The sequence below is a fragment of the Rhinopithecus bieti genome, unplaced genomic scaffold, assembly GCF_001698545.2.
Source record: "Rhinopithecus bieti isolate Rb0 unplaced genomic scaffold, ASM169854v2 scaffold_27006, whole genome shotgun sequence".
Taxonomy (NCBI): Eukaryota; Metazoa; Chordata; class Mammalia; order Primates; family Cercopithecidae; genus Rhinopithecus; species Rhinopithecus bieti.
The window spans coordinates 4,113,399-4,132,916 of record NW_016813373.1 but is presented as its reverse complement, the minus strand read 5'-3'; the positions used below and the strand labels follow the sequence as shown (position 1 = coordinate 4,132,916).

At 36.9% G+C, this 19,518-nt stretch overlaps 1 protein-coding gene across 1 annotated transcript in view; it reads right to left on the bottom strand.

The window, feature by feature from the left end:
* SWT1 (SWT1 RNA endoribonuclease homolog) overlaps positions 1-19,518 on the bottom strand; it is a 139,966-nt gene that overhangs the window by 37,852 nt on the left and 82,596 nt on the right. Inside the window, 1 exon segment of the mRNA XM_017848065.1 lies at positions 16,375-16,506. Within this exon segment, the coding sequence (XP_017703554.1) occupies positions 16,375-16,506 (132 nt within the window).

The following is a 19,518-nucleotide window of genomic DNA, read 5'->3' as shown; positions in this document are numbered from 1 at the left end:
TTTATTCTATTTTATTTTGTAGCAGAGTTTGTTGAAACCTAAATGAAAGCTTACCCAGAAATCTCATTTATTTCTAAAACAGACAAAGGAGAGCCATACATACTGAAGCAGAGTGCAGGTCTGGAGAACAATGCACTCAGCCTTCTTTATGCTTTCCCCTATGTCACCCTGAGAATCCAGACAGACCTCTACTGAGCCAAACTGAAAATTTCCATGTATTAAGTTTCAGTACAACAAAATTTCCCTTATAATTGAGGTAGCTTCATCTTTATGATACATAAATACGAATCTCACTGAGAAATTAAATAGCTAAACAACTTTTTTCCTAAACAACTTTCAATGCAAAAAATGAAAGAGCAGAAATAAGTCTAGAGAAAGCCTAAAGCATCAACAGTTCATTTGTCCAGTTACACATCCCACTATTTAACCTCCAGTATTTCCAACTGCTCTGGCTCTACTTTCCTAACATTCTGTCTTCCCCTTTCGTCTATCCTCTCTGAACTTGTGCCTTTAGTTTAATCCATATGTCAGACAGCCCCAGGTCACACATGTTGAAGTATCCAGAAGATAAGGTGGGAGTTCTGCATTAGGGAGGAATGGAGAGGTGTGGGCTGATTTATTGGCTTTCAATGTTCTTCAAGGCACTGCATTTTACGTATGTCTGGTTAGATGATTTACAGATTATATTACTTATCCAATTAACCTTCATCAAATGGGTAACAGTTTCAAGGATTCCAACAAGAAACCTAAGGACTGAAGGTAATAATGATAAGGCAATCACACGGAATCAACAAGAAAAGAGCTGATGCTACTATTTCTAGTTTGAGCGTTTTCCAGTCACAACAGAATGTAAAGAAAAATGATCTTAGATGATCTTTTAAAAATTAGCCCCTGGTCAGGCATGGTGGCTCACACCTGTAATGCTAACACTTGAAGAAGCTGAGGTAGAAGATCACTTGAGGCCAGGAATTCAAGACCAGCCTGGAGGACACAGTGAGATCCCATCTACCAAAAATTTAAAATATTAGCCAGGCATGGTGGAGTGCGTCTGTAGTCCTTCCTACTCGGGAGGCTGAGGCAGGAGATTCACCTGAACCCATGAGTTCCAGGCTGCAGTGAGCTATGATCACACAACTGCACCACAGCCTGGATGACAAAGTGAGAGCCCATCTATTTAAAAAAAAAAAAAAAAAAGCTCTCCAAAATATTAACACAAGATATACAAATTAAAGGATATGGCCAGGTGCAGTGGCTCATGCCTCTAATCCTAACACTTTGAGAGACTGAGGAGGGTGGATAGCTTGAGCCCAGGAGTTTGAGACCAGCCTGTGCAACACGGCAAGACCCGGTCTCTACAAAAAATACAAAAGTTAGCTGGGCATGGTAGGGTAGGCCTATAGTCCCAGCTACTTGGGAGGCTGAGGTGGGAGAATCACGTGAGCCATGAAGTGGAGGTTGCAGTGAGCCGTGATGATGCCACCGGACTGCAGCCTGAGGAACAGAGTAAGACTCTAAGAAAAGAAAAAATAAAAATTTGAAGGATGTGATACTAATCAGGATAGATCTGTCCCTCTGGCCATTTCTCCAACTACACTGGCATTTTAGGCCTGTAGAGATTAGCATTAACTCAGCGTCAGTATGTAGTAATCCCCTAAAAGGTCTAAGTACAGTGATGCACTGCACAATGACATTTTGGTCAACAACGGACCACATATATGACAGTGGTCCCATAGATTATAATGTAAGACTGGGCATGGTGGCTCACACCTGTAATCCCAGCACTTTGAGAGGCCAAGGCGGGCAGATCACCCGAGGTCAGGAATTCAAGACCAGTCTGGCTAACATGGTGAAACCCCGTCTCTACAAAAATACAAAAATTAGCCGGGCATGCTGGTGGGTGCCTGTAATCCCAGCTACTTGGGAGGCTGAGGTGGGAGAATCACTTGAACCTGGGAGGCAGAGGTTGCAGTGAGCCGAGATCCCGCCACTGTGCTCCAGCCAACAGAGTGAGACTCTGTCTCAAAAAAAAAAAAAAAAAAAATTATAATGTAAGATTATCAGCAAGAGTAGAAAAAAAAGTATACTGGAACCAAAAAATTCCTATCACTTAGTAACTTCCTACTAGCATAACTCATTACTCATGTGATTGTGGTGATGCTGGCATAAATAAACCTACCACAGTGCCAGTTCTCTAAAAGTATAGCACATACAATTAAGTACAGCACATCATACTTAATAATAATAAATAACTACGTTACTGGTTTTTTCTGTATTTACTATACTATACTTTTTATCATTATTTTAGGGTATACTTCTTCTACTTATTAAAAAAGCTAACAAAAAAGAGACTCAGGTAGGTTCTTCGAGAGGTATTCCAGAAGAAGGCATTGTTATCATAGGAGACAGCTCCATGTGTGTTACTGTCTCTGAAGACCTTCCAGTAGGACAAAACATGGCGGTGGAAGACAGTGACACTGATGATCCTGACCCTGTGTAGGCCTAGGGTAATGTGTATGTTTTGTGTATTAGTTTTTAACAAAAAAGCTTAAAAGTAAAAGTACATAAAATTTTATAAAAGAAAAAAGCTACAGAGAAAGGATATCAAGAAAGAAATTATTTTATACAGCTGTACAATGTGTGTGTGTGTTTGTTTTCTAGGAAGCATAAATTTGAAAGGGGTGGTCCTTTTTTAATTGTATTTTAAATTTAAAAAAATTGTTTTTAGAGATAGGGTCTCACTCTGTTGCTGGAATGCAGTTATGCAATCATAGCTCACTATAACCTTGAATGCTTGGGGGAGGGGCTCAAGCAATCCTCCTGCCTCAGCCACCCAAGTAGCTGAGACTACAGGCACACACTACCATGCCCAGCTAATTTTACTTTTTTGCAGAGACAGTGTCTCACTATGTTACCTAGACTAGTCTCGAACTCCTGGCTTCAAGCAATGCTCCTGCCTTGGCCTCCCAAAGTGCTGGAATAACAGGTATCAGCCACCATGCCTCGCCATTGTTTGTGTTCTAAGTTAAGTGGTTATTGGAAAAGAGTCAAAAAGTCTAAAAAAAACAAAAGTTTATAAAATTAAAAAGTTATAATAACCTAAGGTTTATTACTGAAGAAACAAAACATTTTTTAATTGAGTGGAGTCTAAGTGTACAGTGCTTATAGTCTATAGTAGTGTAATATCCAAGGCCTTCACATTCACTCACCACTCACCCACTGACTCACCCAGAGCACTTCCACTCCTGCAAGCTCCACCGTGGTAAGTGTCCTATACAGGTATACCATTTTTTATCTTTTATACCATGTTTTTAACCATACCTTTTCTATGTTTATATATGTTCAGGTACACAAATACTTACCATTGTGTTACAGTTGCCTATAGTATGCACAGTAGCATGCCATACAGGTTTGCAATCCAGGAGCAATAGGCCATTTACCATATAGCCTAAGTGTGTAGTGGGCTATTCCATCTACATTTGTATAAGTACACTATATGAAGTTCACACAAGAACATGTATCCCCATCATTAAGAGATGTATGACTAGCTGGGGGCGGTGGCTCATATCTGTTATCCCAGCACTTTAGGAGGCTGAGGTGGGAGGACTGCATGAAGACAGGAGTTCAAGACCAGTCTGGCCAACATAGTGAGACCCCATCTCTATTTTTTTTAAAGAAAAAAATTTATATATATTAAAAGAGAGAGAGAGAGAGAGATGTATGAGTGTATTTCCCTTTCTCTAGAATATAGGCAGCATGGTAAATGGATGAAAGTCCATTAAAGAAGGCTGATCAATATACTCTATACTATTTTACACTCCAATAGTATACAAAACTGCTGACATTTTCAATCAATATTATCAATAAGGTTTATATAAAATCTGTGTAAGTCACTATCTTTAATAATAAACATAATTTTGATTATTTTACTTATTTGTCTTAGTTCAACAATTTGGCTGGGGAAAATATATAGCTACATGCTGTCAAAAATAATACATTAATTACATATTTAAACAGTAATAAACTAGCTTAATGTTAGCAAAAAAAAAAAAAGTGACAATTTAAACTTATAGTTCCAGTTACCTTATTGTTAAGAGTAAGTGTATCTGTTGATTCTAAAAAGGTTTAATAATGCCTTTTTAACAGGGATTGGTGCATCAAAATGTTTAATAATTCCAGAGGTTTCTGATACACAGTTAAGTATTTACTGAGTACCCTCTATGTGGAAAACACTGTCCTGAGTTAGAATCAACCTTTTCATATTATTGGAAAACACCCTTGAGGATATTTTATCACCTCTCACTACTGGCAGCTGGTTGGCCTACTGTGGTGCTAAAAGTTCTTTAGAGGCACAAGTGTATATTTCCCAAAATAGATAAAATTAATCCTAGGCCAGACGTGGTGGCTCACACCTGTAATCCCAGCAGTTTGGGAGGCTGAGGAAGGTTCATTGCTTGAGTCCAGGAGATTGAGACCAGCCTGGGCAACATGAAGAAACCCTGTCCCCACAAAAAGTGCAAAAAATAAGCAGCGTGTGCTGGCACATGCTTGTAGTCCCAAGTACTCCACAGGCTGAGGTGGGAGGATCACCTGAGCCCAGCAGGTGGAGGCTGCAGTGAACTGAGATCACAGCACTGCACTCCAGCCTGGGCGTCAGAGTGAAACTCTACCTTTACCCCTTTTATATAACTGCTTTGTAAGAAGGAATTAGAACTGATCATCTGGCTTTACCCCATATCCTTACTATATACTTGTTATTTAAGTTAAAATTATTATGATAGCCCTTATTCAGAACCTTCAATTGATTTCTCCCTAATTTCATTTCTTTTACTGGTGTTTAACATCACGGACTTATTAGGTCATTTATTCCACCTGGTGGTTTTAGCGTTTCTTAAAACAAGACTTAATAGCAAGGAATTTTAATTAAATATCAGAAAAATAAGTCATTAGGTAGAATTAGTCAGGTATAAAACAAGAGGTAAATTTAAATAAAAGAATAGATTATGAATAAAAACTCCATAAACAAGTTAAAATATGTTATCTTCAAGAAGTAATCTTCATATTATATTCAATTGCTTAATTTGGATGTGATTTGAGAATTTATGATGGGATACATTTAACTCTGTCATCCAAAACTGAATTATACTGGCCAAGGGAACACTAACACCTAAGTCCACTCTAGGGGCAGTGGGAATAACTACGACATTTCTCCACTGATACTTAAGGTAAATAAAAAGTCTTTATTTCCAATTCTTGAATGACAAATGCTGGGACACACAGACAAGAGTTTTAGATATGTAAAATGAAATCCAGTTATTCTAAAAATTAAGTCATAGTGACCTGTTATCTTCAGTAACATACAGAGCCAGGTTTAAAAAAATCAAGTGGTTACTGAAAAATTCAGTCCGACTGATACATGAATGCCACATATTTTATCAGCTACTTTAATAAAAATTTTGTTACACATTACATATAAAATTTGATATACACATTAACTGCGTTTGTCAAACTGCAATATAATACCACAAAAGCTATTAATAAGATAACTGTCTATATTTTACATATATGATGTTATATAAGTCTATAATACCTTATAAAAAGAACTGTCTGCTTATATCAAGGATAACAATGTAACCCGAAGAGACATTTGGGTGAATTACTGGAGGCTCCATCATCTGCTCTAGACATAAATGCCTTTTTAATCTCCTTAATCTCTCTCTCTCCCAGTCTTTCTCCTTCCTCCTGATTGATTTTCTTATTCTTTAACCTTTCATAGCTTGCTCATCTCTCTTCTATACCTCTTTTAAAACCTCTACATTAACTATTCATCTAATGTCATAATGTAGTACAATTAGCATTCAGCCTTAAAAGAAGTCGCCTTCTATCACAAAGACTATAAAACACTCATTCAGTAATCACTTACTGACCATCTACTACGTGTCATTACCTGTACAAGGCTCCAGATACAGAAAAGTAAGACGGTGTCTGTGCTAGAGGCATTCAAAGTATTAGGGAGCTGATTATAAAATAAATTATAAAAAATAAAATTATTTTTTACAAAATGGTGGCATGAAGGATGAAGCAACAAAGTATTTTCTTTTCTTTTCTTTTTTTTTGAGACGGAGTCTGGCTCTGTCGCCCAGGCTGGAGTGCAGTGGCCGGACCTCAGCTCACTGCAAGCTCCGCCTCCTGGATCTACGCCATTCTCCTGCCTTAGCCTCCCAAGTAGCTGGGACTACAGGCGCCCGCCTCGTCGCCCGGCTAGTTTTTTTTTTTTTTTTTTTAGTTTTAGTAGAGATGGGGTTTCACCGTATTAGCTAGGATGGTCTCGATCTCCTGACCTCGTGATCCGCCCGTCTCGGCCTCCCAAAGTGCTGGCATTACAGGCTTGAGCCACCGCACCCGGTCTGTATTTTCATTTTTAAACAATAAATTGTATTATTTTTTCTTACTCTACAAAGCAACTGATATACTTGGTGGTGAAAGGACAAGGAGTGTGTTGAAAGTCTGAGAAAGTAATGCAGTGACATCTGAGGAGCCGTGAAACCCTAGCGGAAGGGTGGGAGGTGAAGCCTAATTATCTAAAGGTGAAAAGGCCAAGCCTCAAAGAAAGTAGGTCAGACACAAACATGAATAAACCCCTCCACTCTGGATAATGATGGCTGAATATTTTGCACACTGCAATGAGTTCAGAGTTTAAAAAATCACTTCTAAACTTCAAAGGATGAAGTTTTTAAGGTCTTTATTTTCTACACATTAGTATGCCTCTGACAGAAACTTTAGTTTCAACAACTAAAGAAGTAGCCTAAAGTCTGTTACCTTTGTGTAAACTAAAGGATGACCAATTCTAAATAACCTTTTCTAAAATCTTAAGAGGTCAACTATCAACATTTACAGTAAGTTAAAGAGGCTAAGTTAGTAACATTTTATCTCAAAAGCAAAAATTAGGATCTTTGAAGCATATTAGCGGATCTGAAAAGCTACTGTGATTTTAAGGTTTCTTTTCCGAGAAATAATCCATAAATATACCATATATGGTCTGTTCTTATGTTAAAATGGGGTAGGGGATTAATAGGAAAATTAATTTTTATAGGTTTAATAATAAAACAGAAAATATATGTTTAAATCACACCAAAAAACCCCCAACTTCATGACTGCAATTATTTTAGAAAACAGCTGTCTAAAGTATTTCAAACTAAAGCCACAAGAACGCGATAGAGGTTATTAAAACTTTGAAGATGAAACTCAATAAAAATTAATCATTTTCCTTTCCTAAATCGAAACTGAGGTTTTATTTTCCAAAATCCTGTTCTATGACGAAGTACAAATGCCCATGCAGCATATGATCATGTCCAAACACAACAGTTAGCAGTCATTTATTGCTAAATTTAAATACGACCAAACAAAATGACAGCTAGAAAAGAAACTAAGCTATATACACTTGACATATCTTTTAATATAAAAGCATGTCCTCAAAATGTGCCTAGTTATTTTAAAGGAATAGAAATTCCCTCTGCCTCTTTCCCACCCCATATATGATTCAAAATAACAAACCAAGAAACCACTCATTATCTCAAACATTTCAAATAAAACTACTTGAGTTCATGAAACTCACATATGCAAAGTTTTACATGTTAAACCAAACATATTTGGGCATAAACTAGTATATTTTTGGATTTAAAATACTACCTTTTGTTTTTTAAAAATAATTTCAACCTTATTTTATAAAGATGAAATACAAACATAGAACCTAAGCAAGTTAAAGTTTCTCACCTTCACCCTCCTTCTTCTCAGCTTCTAAATCAGGCAGTTCATTATCTATTTCACAGACACAGAAACATATCTAAAACACTTGTACTGTTGCTTTGAATGTTAGCTTTCAACTTGAAGCTGCACGCATTTACAGTGCGCCTCAGAGTTGGATTACATGACCTGTTTAGTTAACTCTGTAAAGATGACAGTTTAAGCAAAAATACATGTAGACAACGTTTTTTGATCGATACACAAAGTAGAACTTTCCCTACTTTTAGAAATTTGCAATACAACTCTCCAATTAATTTTTGTTCCAAATGAAACTTTATCATGTTTATATACTAAGCAAAAGGTTTCTGTGGTCTTAAGAGTTACTTGATCAATCTAGACATAAGTTTACAAAAGTATAAATTAAGACTATGTAGTACTGACCAAAATAAATCTTAAAACACTTTTGTCTATCTGAAAAAAAAAATTATCAACATTGTCCTTGGCTATCTAGTGGTTAGATAAGAAAACTATTAACAAAAGTCCTCAAATTAATACATATAAAAGAAAAGATGAGGAGAGAAGCAATTTATAAATGAATAGCAAATAAGCTAATTAAAATTCTCCTACCCAGAAAGAAAGTGTTCAGAAAATACAGGAATTTGCAACATCCTCACCCTTTTTCAAACTTTGCAAAATTAGGTATTTTGCTGTCAAATGTATAACTGTACCAACAACTGCTCCACTAATATTTTCAATCTTAACCACAATCATGTTTAGAGCTTTCTTAAAACTGAAATACACATTTTAAACATTTCAAACTTAACATATCAGCTTTAAGGAAAAAGCAAGATTAGGGCATGTAAACATAGTTAGAAAGTATTTTCACATACATCATTTCATACACTCTTCTAAAGAAGGTACCAGGATTCTCATTTAACAAGGAAAGGAACTGTGACTTACAGGGTAAAATGACATGCCCAAAGTCAGCTACAAGGGGATAAATCTAGAACTAGAACCCAAAGCTGTTAGTCTATCAAATATATTTTAATTCACTTCTTTAACTGAAAGGCCAAGCTAAAGGTCACCTGATTATTGAGCCCCAATGTAACAATATATATGATCTACTATTTTTAAAACAGAAGGGAATAGAGCTAACATATAATCCCGGAACATATATCTCATAACCAAATGAAACTAGGTCGTTTTAGCAAGCATCAAAAGTGATAATTTTCAGTCACTATAAATTGCGTGCAATTTCAATGTTTACAAAATTTTAAATCAATATTTAGCAAAAATAAATTTTTAAACTGAGCTTCTTTTAACATGATTTTCTTTCTTGAAAGATTTTAAGCACTACATGCACACTTGAAAAAATAATTATTAACTTCTATTAAATTTTAATTTAAATGCCTATTATCTGCAGGGTTAAAAAACAAACAAAAAAAAAACTTCACAATTTTGTAGTTTCCTATTAAGTGAATGGTGAGATAAGCAAACCAGTTAATTCACAATGCCCCCTACTGGTAGCTCAAGAGAAAAGCATTCTCTAATGTAACATTACAAAAAATTGCATTAGTTTTATTAAATGTGATCTCCCACCACCTGCACACAAATCCCCTGGAAAGCTTAAAAATACAACCTCCTTGCTCTACACAAATACCTAAAGATATTTTTATTTAAGTTAGATTGCCTGAGTTCAGGAATTTGAGGTTACAGTGGGCCATGATCGCTCTACTATACTCCAGCCTGGGAAACAGAGTAACATTCTGTCCAAAAAAAAATTACCCCAGGTCACATGCTAAAAGGTAGCAGAGCTACCAATCTTTTCTTATCCCTAGTGCTAGGTGTCCTTAAGATGAAAGAGAAACAAATTATATTAGCCTTAAAATTCAAGTAATTATTTCTTTTAGATACTGCTTATGTAAGCAATACATGCTAAACCTTCTTAACCCTGGTTCCGCCCACATCACTTGGGGAGTCTGTAGAAATGTCTGACCAGGTCCCATTCTCAGATTCAGATTTAATAGGATTAAGGTAGGGCCTGAATACTGTTATTATTATTACTAAATTATTTATTATACTTTAAGTTCTGGGGTACATGTGCAGAACGGGTAGTTTTCTTACACAGGCATACACGTGCCATGGTGGTCTGCTACACCCATTAACCTGTCATCTACATTAGGTATTTCTCCTAATGCCATCCCTTCCCTACACCCCACCCCCCAACAAGCCCCACTGTGTGATGTTCCCCTCCCTGTGTCCATGTATTTTCATTGTTAAATTCCCACTTATGAGTGAGAACATGTGGTGTTTGGTTTTCTGTTCTTGTATTAGTTTGCTGAGAATGATGGTTCCCAGAGTCATCCATCTCCCTGCAAAGGACATGAACTCATCCTTTTTTATGGCTGCATAGTATTCCATGGTGTATATGTGCCACATTTTCTTTATCCAGTTTACCACTGATACGCATTAGGGTTGGTTTCGAGTCTTTGCTATTGTGAACACTACTGCAATAAACACATGTGTGCATGTGTCTTTATAGTGGAATGATTTATAATCCTTTGGATATATGCCCAGGAATGGGATTGCTGGGGCAAATGGTATTTCTAGATGTAGATCCTTGAGGAATCGCCACACTGTCTTCCACAATAGTTGAGCTAATTGCCACCAACAGTGAAAAAGCATTCCTATTTCTCCACATCCTCTCCAGCATCTGTTGCTTCCTGACTTTTTAACAATCACCATTCTAACTGGCATGAGATGGTATCTCATTGTGCTTTTGATCTGCATTTCTCTAATGACCAGGGATGATTAGCTTTTTTTCACGTTTGTTGGCTGCATAAATGTCTTCTTTTGAGAAGTGTCTGTTCATATCCTTCATCCGCTTTTTGATGGGGTTGTTTTATTCTTGTAAATCTGTTTAAGTTCTTTGTATATTCCGGATATTAGCCCTTTGTCAGATGGATAGGTTGCAAAAATTTTCTCCCATTCTGTAGGTTGCCTGTTCACTCTGATGATAGTTTCTTTTGCTGTGCAGAAGCTCTTTAGTTTAATCAGATCCCATTTGTCTATTCTGGCTTTTGTTGCCATTGTTTTTTGGTGTTTTAATTATAAGTCTTTGCCCACGCCTATGTCCTGAATGGTACTGCCTAGGTTTTGTTCTAAAGTTTTTATGGTTTTAGGTCTTACGTTTAAGTCTTAAATCCATCTTGAGTTAATTTTTGTGTAAGGTGTAAGGAAGGAATCTAGTTTCAGCTTTCTGCATATGGCTAGCCAGTTTTCCCAACACAATTTATTAAATGGGGAATCCTTCCCCCATTGCTTGTTTTTGTCAGGTTTGTCAAAGATCAAATGGTTGTAGATGTGTGGTGTTATTTCTGAGGCCTCTGTTCTGTTCCATTGGTCTATATCTCTGTTTTGGTACCAGTACTATGCTGTTTTTGTTACTGTAGCCTTCTAGTATGGTTTGAAGTCAGGTAGCGTGATGCCTCCAGCTCTGTTAGGATTGTTTACGTTTTTGTTTTGTTTTGTTTTTTGCTTAGGATTGTCTTGGCTATGCAGACTCTTTTTTGGTTCCATATGAAGTTTAACGTCCTTTTTTCCAATTCTGTGAAGAAAGTCAATGGTAGCTTGATCGGGATAGCACTGAATCTATAAATTACTTTGGGCAGTATGCCATTTTGATGATATTGATTCTTCCCATCCATGAGCATGGAATGTTTTTCCATTTGTTTGTGTCCTCTCTTACTCTTTGAGCAGTGGTTTGCAAGTTCTCCTTGGAAGAGGTCCTCATCATCCCTTGTTAAGTTGGATCTAGGTATGTTATTGTCTTTGTAGCATTGTGAATGGGAGTTTACCTTTGATTGGCTCTCTGTTATTGTTGTAAAGGAATGTTTTGCGATTTGCACGTTGATTTTGTATCCTGAGATTTTTTTTTTTTTTTTTTGTTTGCTGAAGTTGCTTATCAGCTTAAGGAGATTTTGGGCTGAGACGATGGGGATTTTCCTAAAGTATACAATCATGTCATCTGTAAACAGAACAATTTGACCTCTTCTCTCCTATTGAATACCCTTTATTCTTTTTCTTGCCTAATTGCCCTGGCCAGAACTTCCAATACTATGTTGAATAGGAGTGGTAAGAGAGGGCATCCTTGTCTTGTGCCAGGAATGCTTCCAGTTTTGCCCTTCAGTAATGATACTGGCGTGGGTTTGTCATAAAACAGCTCTTATTAGTTTGAGATACATTATTATCAATACTGAGTTACATTGAGAGTTTTTAGTATGAAGGCTGTTGAATGTTGGTCGAAGGCCTTTTGCCATTATTGAGATAATCATGTGATTTTTGTCATGGTTCTGTTTATGTGATGGATGTCAACTGATGAGTTGCATGTGTTGAACCAGCCGTTGCACCTCAGGGATGAAGCCGACTTGATCACCGGGGGATAATGCTTTTTGATGTGCTGCTGGGATCTTTGGATGTGCTAGTATTTATTTAGGATTTTCGCATTGATATTCATCAGGGATATTGGCCTGAAGATTTTCTTTTGTTTGTGTTTCTGCCAGGTTTTGGTATCAGGATGAGGCTGCCTCATAAAATGCTGTTAGGGAGGAACTCCCTCTTTTTCTATTGTTTAGAATAGTTCAGAAGAATGGTACCAGATCCTCTTTTACCTGGTAGGAATTCAGCTGTGAATCCGTCTGGCCTGGACTTTGTGGTGGTAGGCTATTAATTGCTACCTCAATTTCAGACTTGTTATGGCTATTCAGGGAATTCACTTCTTCCTGATTTAGCTTGGGAGGGTATATTTGTCCAGAAACTTATCCAATCTCTAGATTTTCTAGTTTATTTGCATAGGAGGTGTTTATAAGTAGTCTTCTGATGGTAGTTTGTATTTCTGTGGGATGGGTTGGTGATATACCCTTTATCATTTTTTATCGCATTTTTTTATCTTCTCTCTTTTCTTATTAGTCTAGCTATGTTGCCTGCCATACAAGAGCTCCTGAAGGAAGCACTAAACACGGAGAAAGGAACAAAACTTTACCAGCCACTTGCCAAAAACATACAAATGTATGTAAAGACCATCGACAGCTATGGAAGAAACTGCTCAACATAACAGGCAAAGAAAAACCCAAGGGGGGCTAGCCATCATACTGGCAGGATCAAATCACACATAACGATATTAACCTTAAATATAAATGGGCAAATTCCCCAATTTAAAAAGACACAGGACTGGCTAATAGAATAAAGGAATCAAGACCCATTGGTTGTGCTGTATTCAGGGACCATCTCATTTACAGAGACACAATAGGCCTCAAAAATAAAGGATGGTAAGAAATTTGAAGCAAATAGAAGCAAAAAAAAAAAAAAAAAAAAAAAAAAAAAAAAAAAAAGCAGGGGTTGGAATCCTAGCCTCTGGATTAAAAACAGACCTTTAAACAAACCAAAGATCAAAAGAGACAAAGGAAAGCATACCATAATGCTAAAGGAAACCAAATGCAATAAGAAGAGCTAACTATCCTGAATACATATGCATCCGAATACAGGATACCTAGATTCATAAAGCAAGTCTTAGAGGAGCCTCCAAAGAGACTTAGACTCCCACACAATAATAGTGGGAGACTTTACCACCCCACTGTCAATATTAGACAGATCAATGAGATAGAAAACTAACAAGGATATCCAGGACCTGAACTCAGCTCTGGACCAAGCAGACCTAATAGACATCTAGTAGAACTCTCTACCCCAAATCAACAGAATATACATTCTTCTCAGCACCACACTGCACTTATTTTAAAATTGACCACATAATTCGAAGTAAAACACTCCTCAGCAAATGCAAAAGAATGGAAATCATAACAAACAGTCTCTCAGACCACAGTGCAATCAAATTAGAATTCAGGATTAAGAAACTCACTCAAAACTGCACAACTACATGGAAACTGAACAACCTGCTCCTGAATGACTACTGGGTACATAATGAAATGAAGGCAGAAAAGATGTTCTTTGAAACCAATGAGAACAAAGATACAACATACCAGAATCTCTGGGACACATTTAAAGCAGTGTGGAGAGGGAAATTTATAGCACTAAATGCCCACAAGACAAAGCAGGAAAGATCTAAAATTGACACCCAATTAAATTACATTACAATTAAAAGAAGTAGAGATGCAAGAGCAAACAAATTCAACAGCTAGCAGAAGACAAGAAATACCTAAGATCAGAGCAGAACTGAAGGAGACAGAGACACGAGGAACCCTTCAAAAACTCAATGAATCCAGGAGTTGGTTTTTTTGAAAAGATCACTGTTATTTTTTTAAACTCCCAGGTGATTATAGTCTGCCACTAGGGCTGAGAATCACTTGGGCCAGTGATGCTCAGCCTTCAGCTTGAATAGAATCACCTAGAGGACACAGACCTATAGGTCTCATGCCCAGAGTTTCTGACTGAATAAATCTGAGAGGGCCTGAAAATCTGCACTTTTAACAAGTTAGATGTGGTGACGATGCTGGTCTTGTGATTACACTTTGAGAACCACTAAATAAGCATATTGGCTAGAGGTTCTCAACCTTACTGACACATATGAATTACCTGGGGAAATTTTTTAAATCTTGATTGCCAGGCACACCCCAGACTAATTATATATGAATCTCTGGGGTGGAGGATCCAGGCATCAATATGTTTTAAAGATTTAAATATGTTAAAGATTTAAAGATTTAAATATGTTAAAAAGATTTCCTTACAGCAGAGGTTTACAAAGCCATTAATATGCTAATAATACAAGTGATTTCCCCAGAAGGTGGTATAGTACACACTATTTCCAAAGTTTTTTGAACCAGAAACACTTCTGGCACATAATTAACAGCTCTGAATGTCCGAAATACTGGCCTATCAGATAAAATGGAAATTGCTTTGCATGGCTTGAGACACGATCCTCCAACCTCAATCCAGCCTCATCTTTTGCCAACCCTTCCTCCCGCCACTGCATATATATATATATTCCTATTAAAATACTAATATCTTTTGATTGCAAGATCTGTTTTAAAATGATTGAATTATTTCTACAGCTGTTTGGAGTCAGAGGTCACATCTTATTTCTCTTTGGTCCCCAGTGCCTAGCATGACACCAAGTATAGCAGGTGCTCAAGGAACATCTGCTGATTTATTTAATACAGATTTATAGCCTTACTTTCTGTACACTGTCAAGGATGGCTTTTATGCAATCTAGAGTGAACAAAAGTTTTTACATAGCTAAAATCAGAACTGAATAGTTCACCCTTATAGAGCCACTCTTATTTTAACAAGGCTTTAAATTATAAAGGGACTAGTTGCATTTAGAGGTAACATTTAACTTGTATTAGGATCTGCCATACTTTAAATTCATTAATAACTTAAGGGTGGCAGACGGTTTAGGTAACTTTTTATTTTGAGAATTATTTAGGCCAACTGTGATCCAAAAGAGGCAAAATGCCTTCTAGATTAACAAGACAAAATGTCTTGTATATTAACAATAGTTTCCAAAACCATTAAAGAGAAATGAAAAAAAAAAAAAACTTTTGAAAATTCAAGTTTCTCAAACTTGAACATAGCAAAATCAACTCAGTTTTGTTTTGTTTTAATTTATAAAGAACAGTATTTTTGTGTTATCAACCTGTATATCTAATTCAGGTCAAACAATCTTGGTACATAATAAAACTACAAAGGTTAGAAGTATCCTCCTTTAGTGCCACAAAATAAAGCACTTGATTTCATGCTATAAAGTGCCAAGGTCTATTCTATAGCTTTCTGGCACTATATTTTCCATATGCATCACAAATATTTTAAATAATCACATGTGTATAAATTTCAAAGCATCATAAGACTATATTGCCTTTTTTTTTTTCTTTTTTTTTTTTTTTTTTGAGATGGAGTTTCACTCTTGTTGCCCAGGCTGGAGTGCAATGGCGTGATCTCGGCTCACTGAAACCTCTGCCTCCCAAGTAGCTAGGATTAGAATCAAGCGATTCTCCTGCCTCAGCCTCCCAAGTAGCTAGGATTACAGGTGTCTGCCACAATGCCCGGCTAATTTTTTGTATTTTTAGTAAAGCCTGGGTTTCACTATGTTGGCAAGGCTGGTCTCAAACTCCTGACCTCAAGTGATCCACCTGCCTCAGCCTCCCAAAGTGCTGGGATTACAGGTGTGAGCCACCACGCCCAGCAACTATGTTGCTTTTCAAACTTATTTCAGTTTGTAGTTCTGTAAAACTATATTGAAAGAAAAAAATCGCATTAAAAATATTAACATACTTGTTTTCAAGACCAATGATAATTACCTTAACATATATTTATTCTATAAGTAATTATGGAGTGCCCATTACATGACAGGCCCTGTTCTAGGAGTTATAGTTACACAATAATGAAAAAGTTAATGAAGTTTACAAGCTGGTATATTTTTTCTAGAAAGGGAAAAGGTGGAAACATTCTTGTGATCTCAACTAGAAACAGGGATTATTGGCAGAAGAAGGAGAAACAGTTGAATCTAAAAGCCATTAGTTTATAAAATTTGCTAGGTGACTCCTAGCAACTCTGAAAAAGTTGGTAAGCCTAGGAGAAAGAGAAAAGTAATAAGTAACACTTTAAAATTAATAAAGTGTTTACCTTTGAATTCCTTCAAGAATATCCCTCACAGCTGCCATTAACTTTTGAAGATACATAAAAGCTTCTTCAAATGATGCTATATTTGAAGTAGTTAGAGCTGAATTTGAGCCCAATCTCTGAAATACATCCATGCTAAAATAGAGAAAAAAAGATACTCATAGGTATACATACATATTTAACGTAATTCAAGTATTTCTGTTGCAAATGTATAAAGTAGTATTTATTATCATTAATCTCTCAGAATGCTGATCTATTTAAATTAGAAGTAAAAGTGAAATATGAAAGTCTGGGATAATATTCATGTAAAGGATCTAGTTCAGACACTATACAGGTCTAATCTAAAGTAATACTATGAAAGTTGTGTGATATAGTTTCATTCTAAGAGACCACAAGAGATAGAGGAGAAGTGATGCTATCAATATGCATTCAAGTCAGTACTCAGGATGAGAAGGATGAAGAAAAAAATTAGAGATCAGATTATTCCAGTTGAAACTAGAAGTTTACCCTAGTAATTTCACTTGTAGAAATTTATCATAAATTAATATTAGTTATTCACAATCAGGCAACAATTAGTAACACCTTAAATGTATAACAATATAAACAGCGTTAAATAATCAGTAAGTTGGCCACTTGATAAAATACCAAACTAGGCTGGGCATGATGGCTCACCCATGTAATCTCAACACTTTGAAAGGCCGAGAAGGGAGGATCACTTGAGGCCAGAAGTTTGAGAACTGCCTGGGCAACATCGTTAGACCTTGTCTCTAGAAAAAAATTTAAAAAGTAGCCAGGCGTGGTGGCACTGCCTGTAGTCCCATCCACTTGGGAGGCTAAGGTAGGAGGATCACTTGAACCCAGGAGTTCGAGGCTTCAGAGAGCTGTCATCGTGCCACTGCATTCCAGCCTGGGCAACAAAGTGAGACCCTGTCTCAAAACAAAACAAACACACACACACACACAAAACACCAAACTACTAAAATGATGCTTATGCCACCTACGAAATAGAAAAATAAAAGTAGAGAAAATTTACTTTATAACATAAGGACAACAGTGTAAAAATCCAAAACACATCGTGCTTGGTTTGAATAGTGTCCCCCCATAATTCCTATATTCACCCAGAACCTCAGAATGTTACCTTATTTGAAACAGGATCTTTGAGATGTAACTAGTTAAGTTAAAATGAGTTCATGCTGGATTAGAATGGGCCCTACTCTATGTGAAGAAAAAGGCAGAGATGGGAGTGATACAGCTACAAGGCAAGGACTTCTGGCAACTACCAGAAGAAAAGAGAAAGACATGAAACAGATCCTCCCTCAGAAACTCCAGAAGAACCAAGCCTGCAGACACTTGGATTTCAAATGTTTGGCCTCCAGGTCTGTGAGCGAATATATTTCTGCTGTTTTGGGCCAGCCAGTTTGTGATACTTTGCTAGAGCAGCTGTAGGAAACTAATAATATTCCTTAAAAACAAGGCTGAGTGTGCTTAATAAATTCACAGTGTTGACTACAGTAGACTTTAGGCAGCAGCACTCAAAGGAATTTCCTTCCCTACTTTATACTTTCCAAAGTATTCCTTTTATAACTGTCGTAAAACACACTTAACATAAAATTCACCACTTTGAACATTCTGAAGCATATAATTCAGTGGCATTTAGTACACTCACAATGCTCTGTAACCATCACCACTATCTAGTTACAGAACATTTCCTTACCTGAAAAGGAAACTGAATCTGGGTGGTTACTCCCCAGGATTCTCCTCTTGCTCCGCCAAACCCCTGCAACCACCACTCTGCTTTCTGTCTCCATGGATTTACCTATTCCGGGTATTTGTGTGGTGCATTTGTTACTTTTTAGATAAAACCAAATTTATTTTATTTTAAAATATTTACAATTAAAATTTCTTTCTACATTTAAAGCCTAAAAAAAGAATGTGTAATACCCACAGTCTACCAACCAGAGATAAGCATTACTAACATACATGGTTCTTTCTTCATCTTTTTCTGGATATACAAGCAAATTGTGTGTGTGGAGGTATGGTTGTGAGACAGTGGTTGGGGAGGCAGGAGGAGACTGAGAGAGAAAACAGGAAACAACATCTACTAGGAAAGCCATCAGTAAATCAAAGTACTATATACTAGATACCATCATTCCAAAAACTTCCATTATAATTTTTATATAGATGTATACAATTTAGGTAAAAGGATGAGGGCACTAAAAGCCCTTCCTCCAGGGTTTATCCTAAATGACAAAATGTGGGAGAAATGAGCATGAGATGAGAATGAAAATAACCATACCAGTCATAGGATCGGCAGGTACAATCATCTTTTGCTGTGGGTACTACTATTTTTGCTCCTGTCTCTTGAGATGTATCGGCAAATCTTGATTTACCTTTAAAATATATCCAGCATTTGACCAATTCTTAACATCTCTCCCACAACTGCCCTGACCCAAATCATCATTTTCCACCTGGATTATCACAGTAGACACCTAACTGGTATCTTGCCCTCTTCCTGCCCACCCTCATCACTTCACAGCCTGCTCTCAACAAGGCAGAGCAATCTTTTTTAAAATACAGGCCTGATCTTGTCATTTCTTTGCTTAAAATTGTGCTGTAGCTTTTGCTAAGAGTAAAAGCCCTAAATTCTCACAATGGCTTACTAGCCCCAAACAATCAGCACACTGTCCCTCCCCACTTCATCTTCTCCTACTCTGCCCCCTTGATCCAGCCACACAGGCCTTCTTTCAGTTCACCCAACGTATTAGGCATGTTCTTTCAAGCTCTTTGTAATTTCTCTTCCTCTATCTGAAACGCTTTACCTGTAAATAACTATATGCTCCCATCCTCACCCACTTCAAGACAGTACAAATGTCATTTTTAATTATTTATTTATTTTATTATACTTTAAGTTCTAGGGTACATGTGCATAAGGTGCAGCTTTGTTACATATGTATACTTATGCCATGTTGGTGTGCTGCACCCATCAACTCGTCAGCACCCATCAATTCATCATTTATATCATGTATAACTCCCCAATGCAATCCCTCCCTCCTCCCCCCTCCCCATGATAGGCCCCAGTGTGTGATGTTCCCCTTCCCCTGTCCAAGTGATCTCATTGTTCAGTTCCCACCTATGAGTGAGAACATG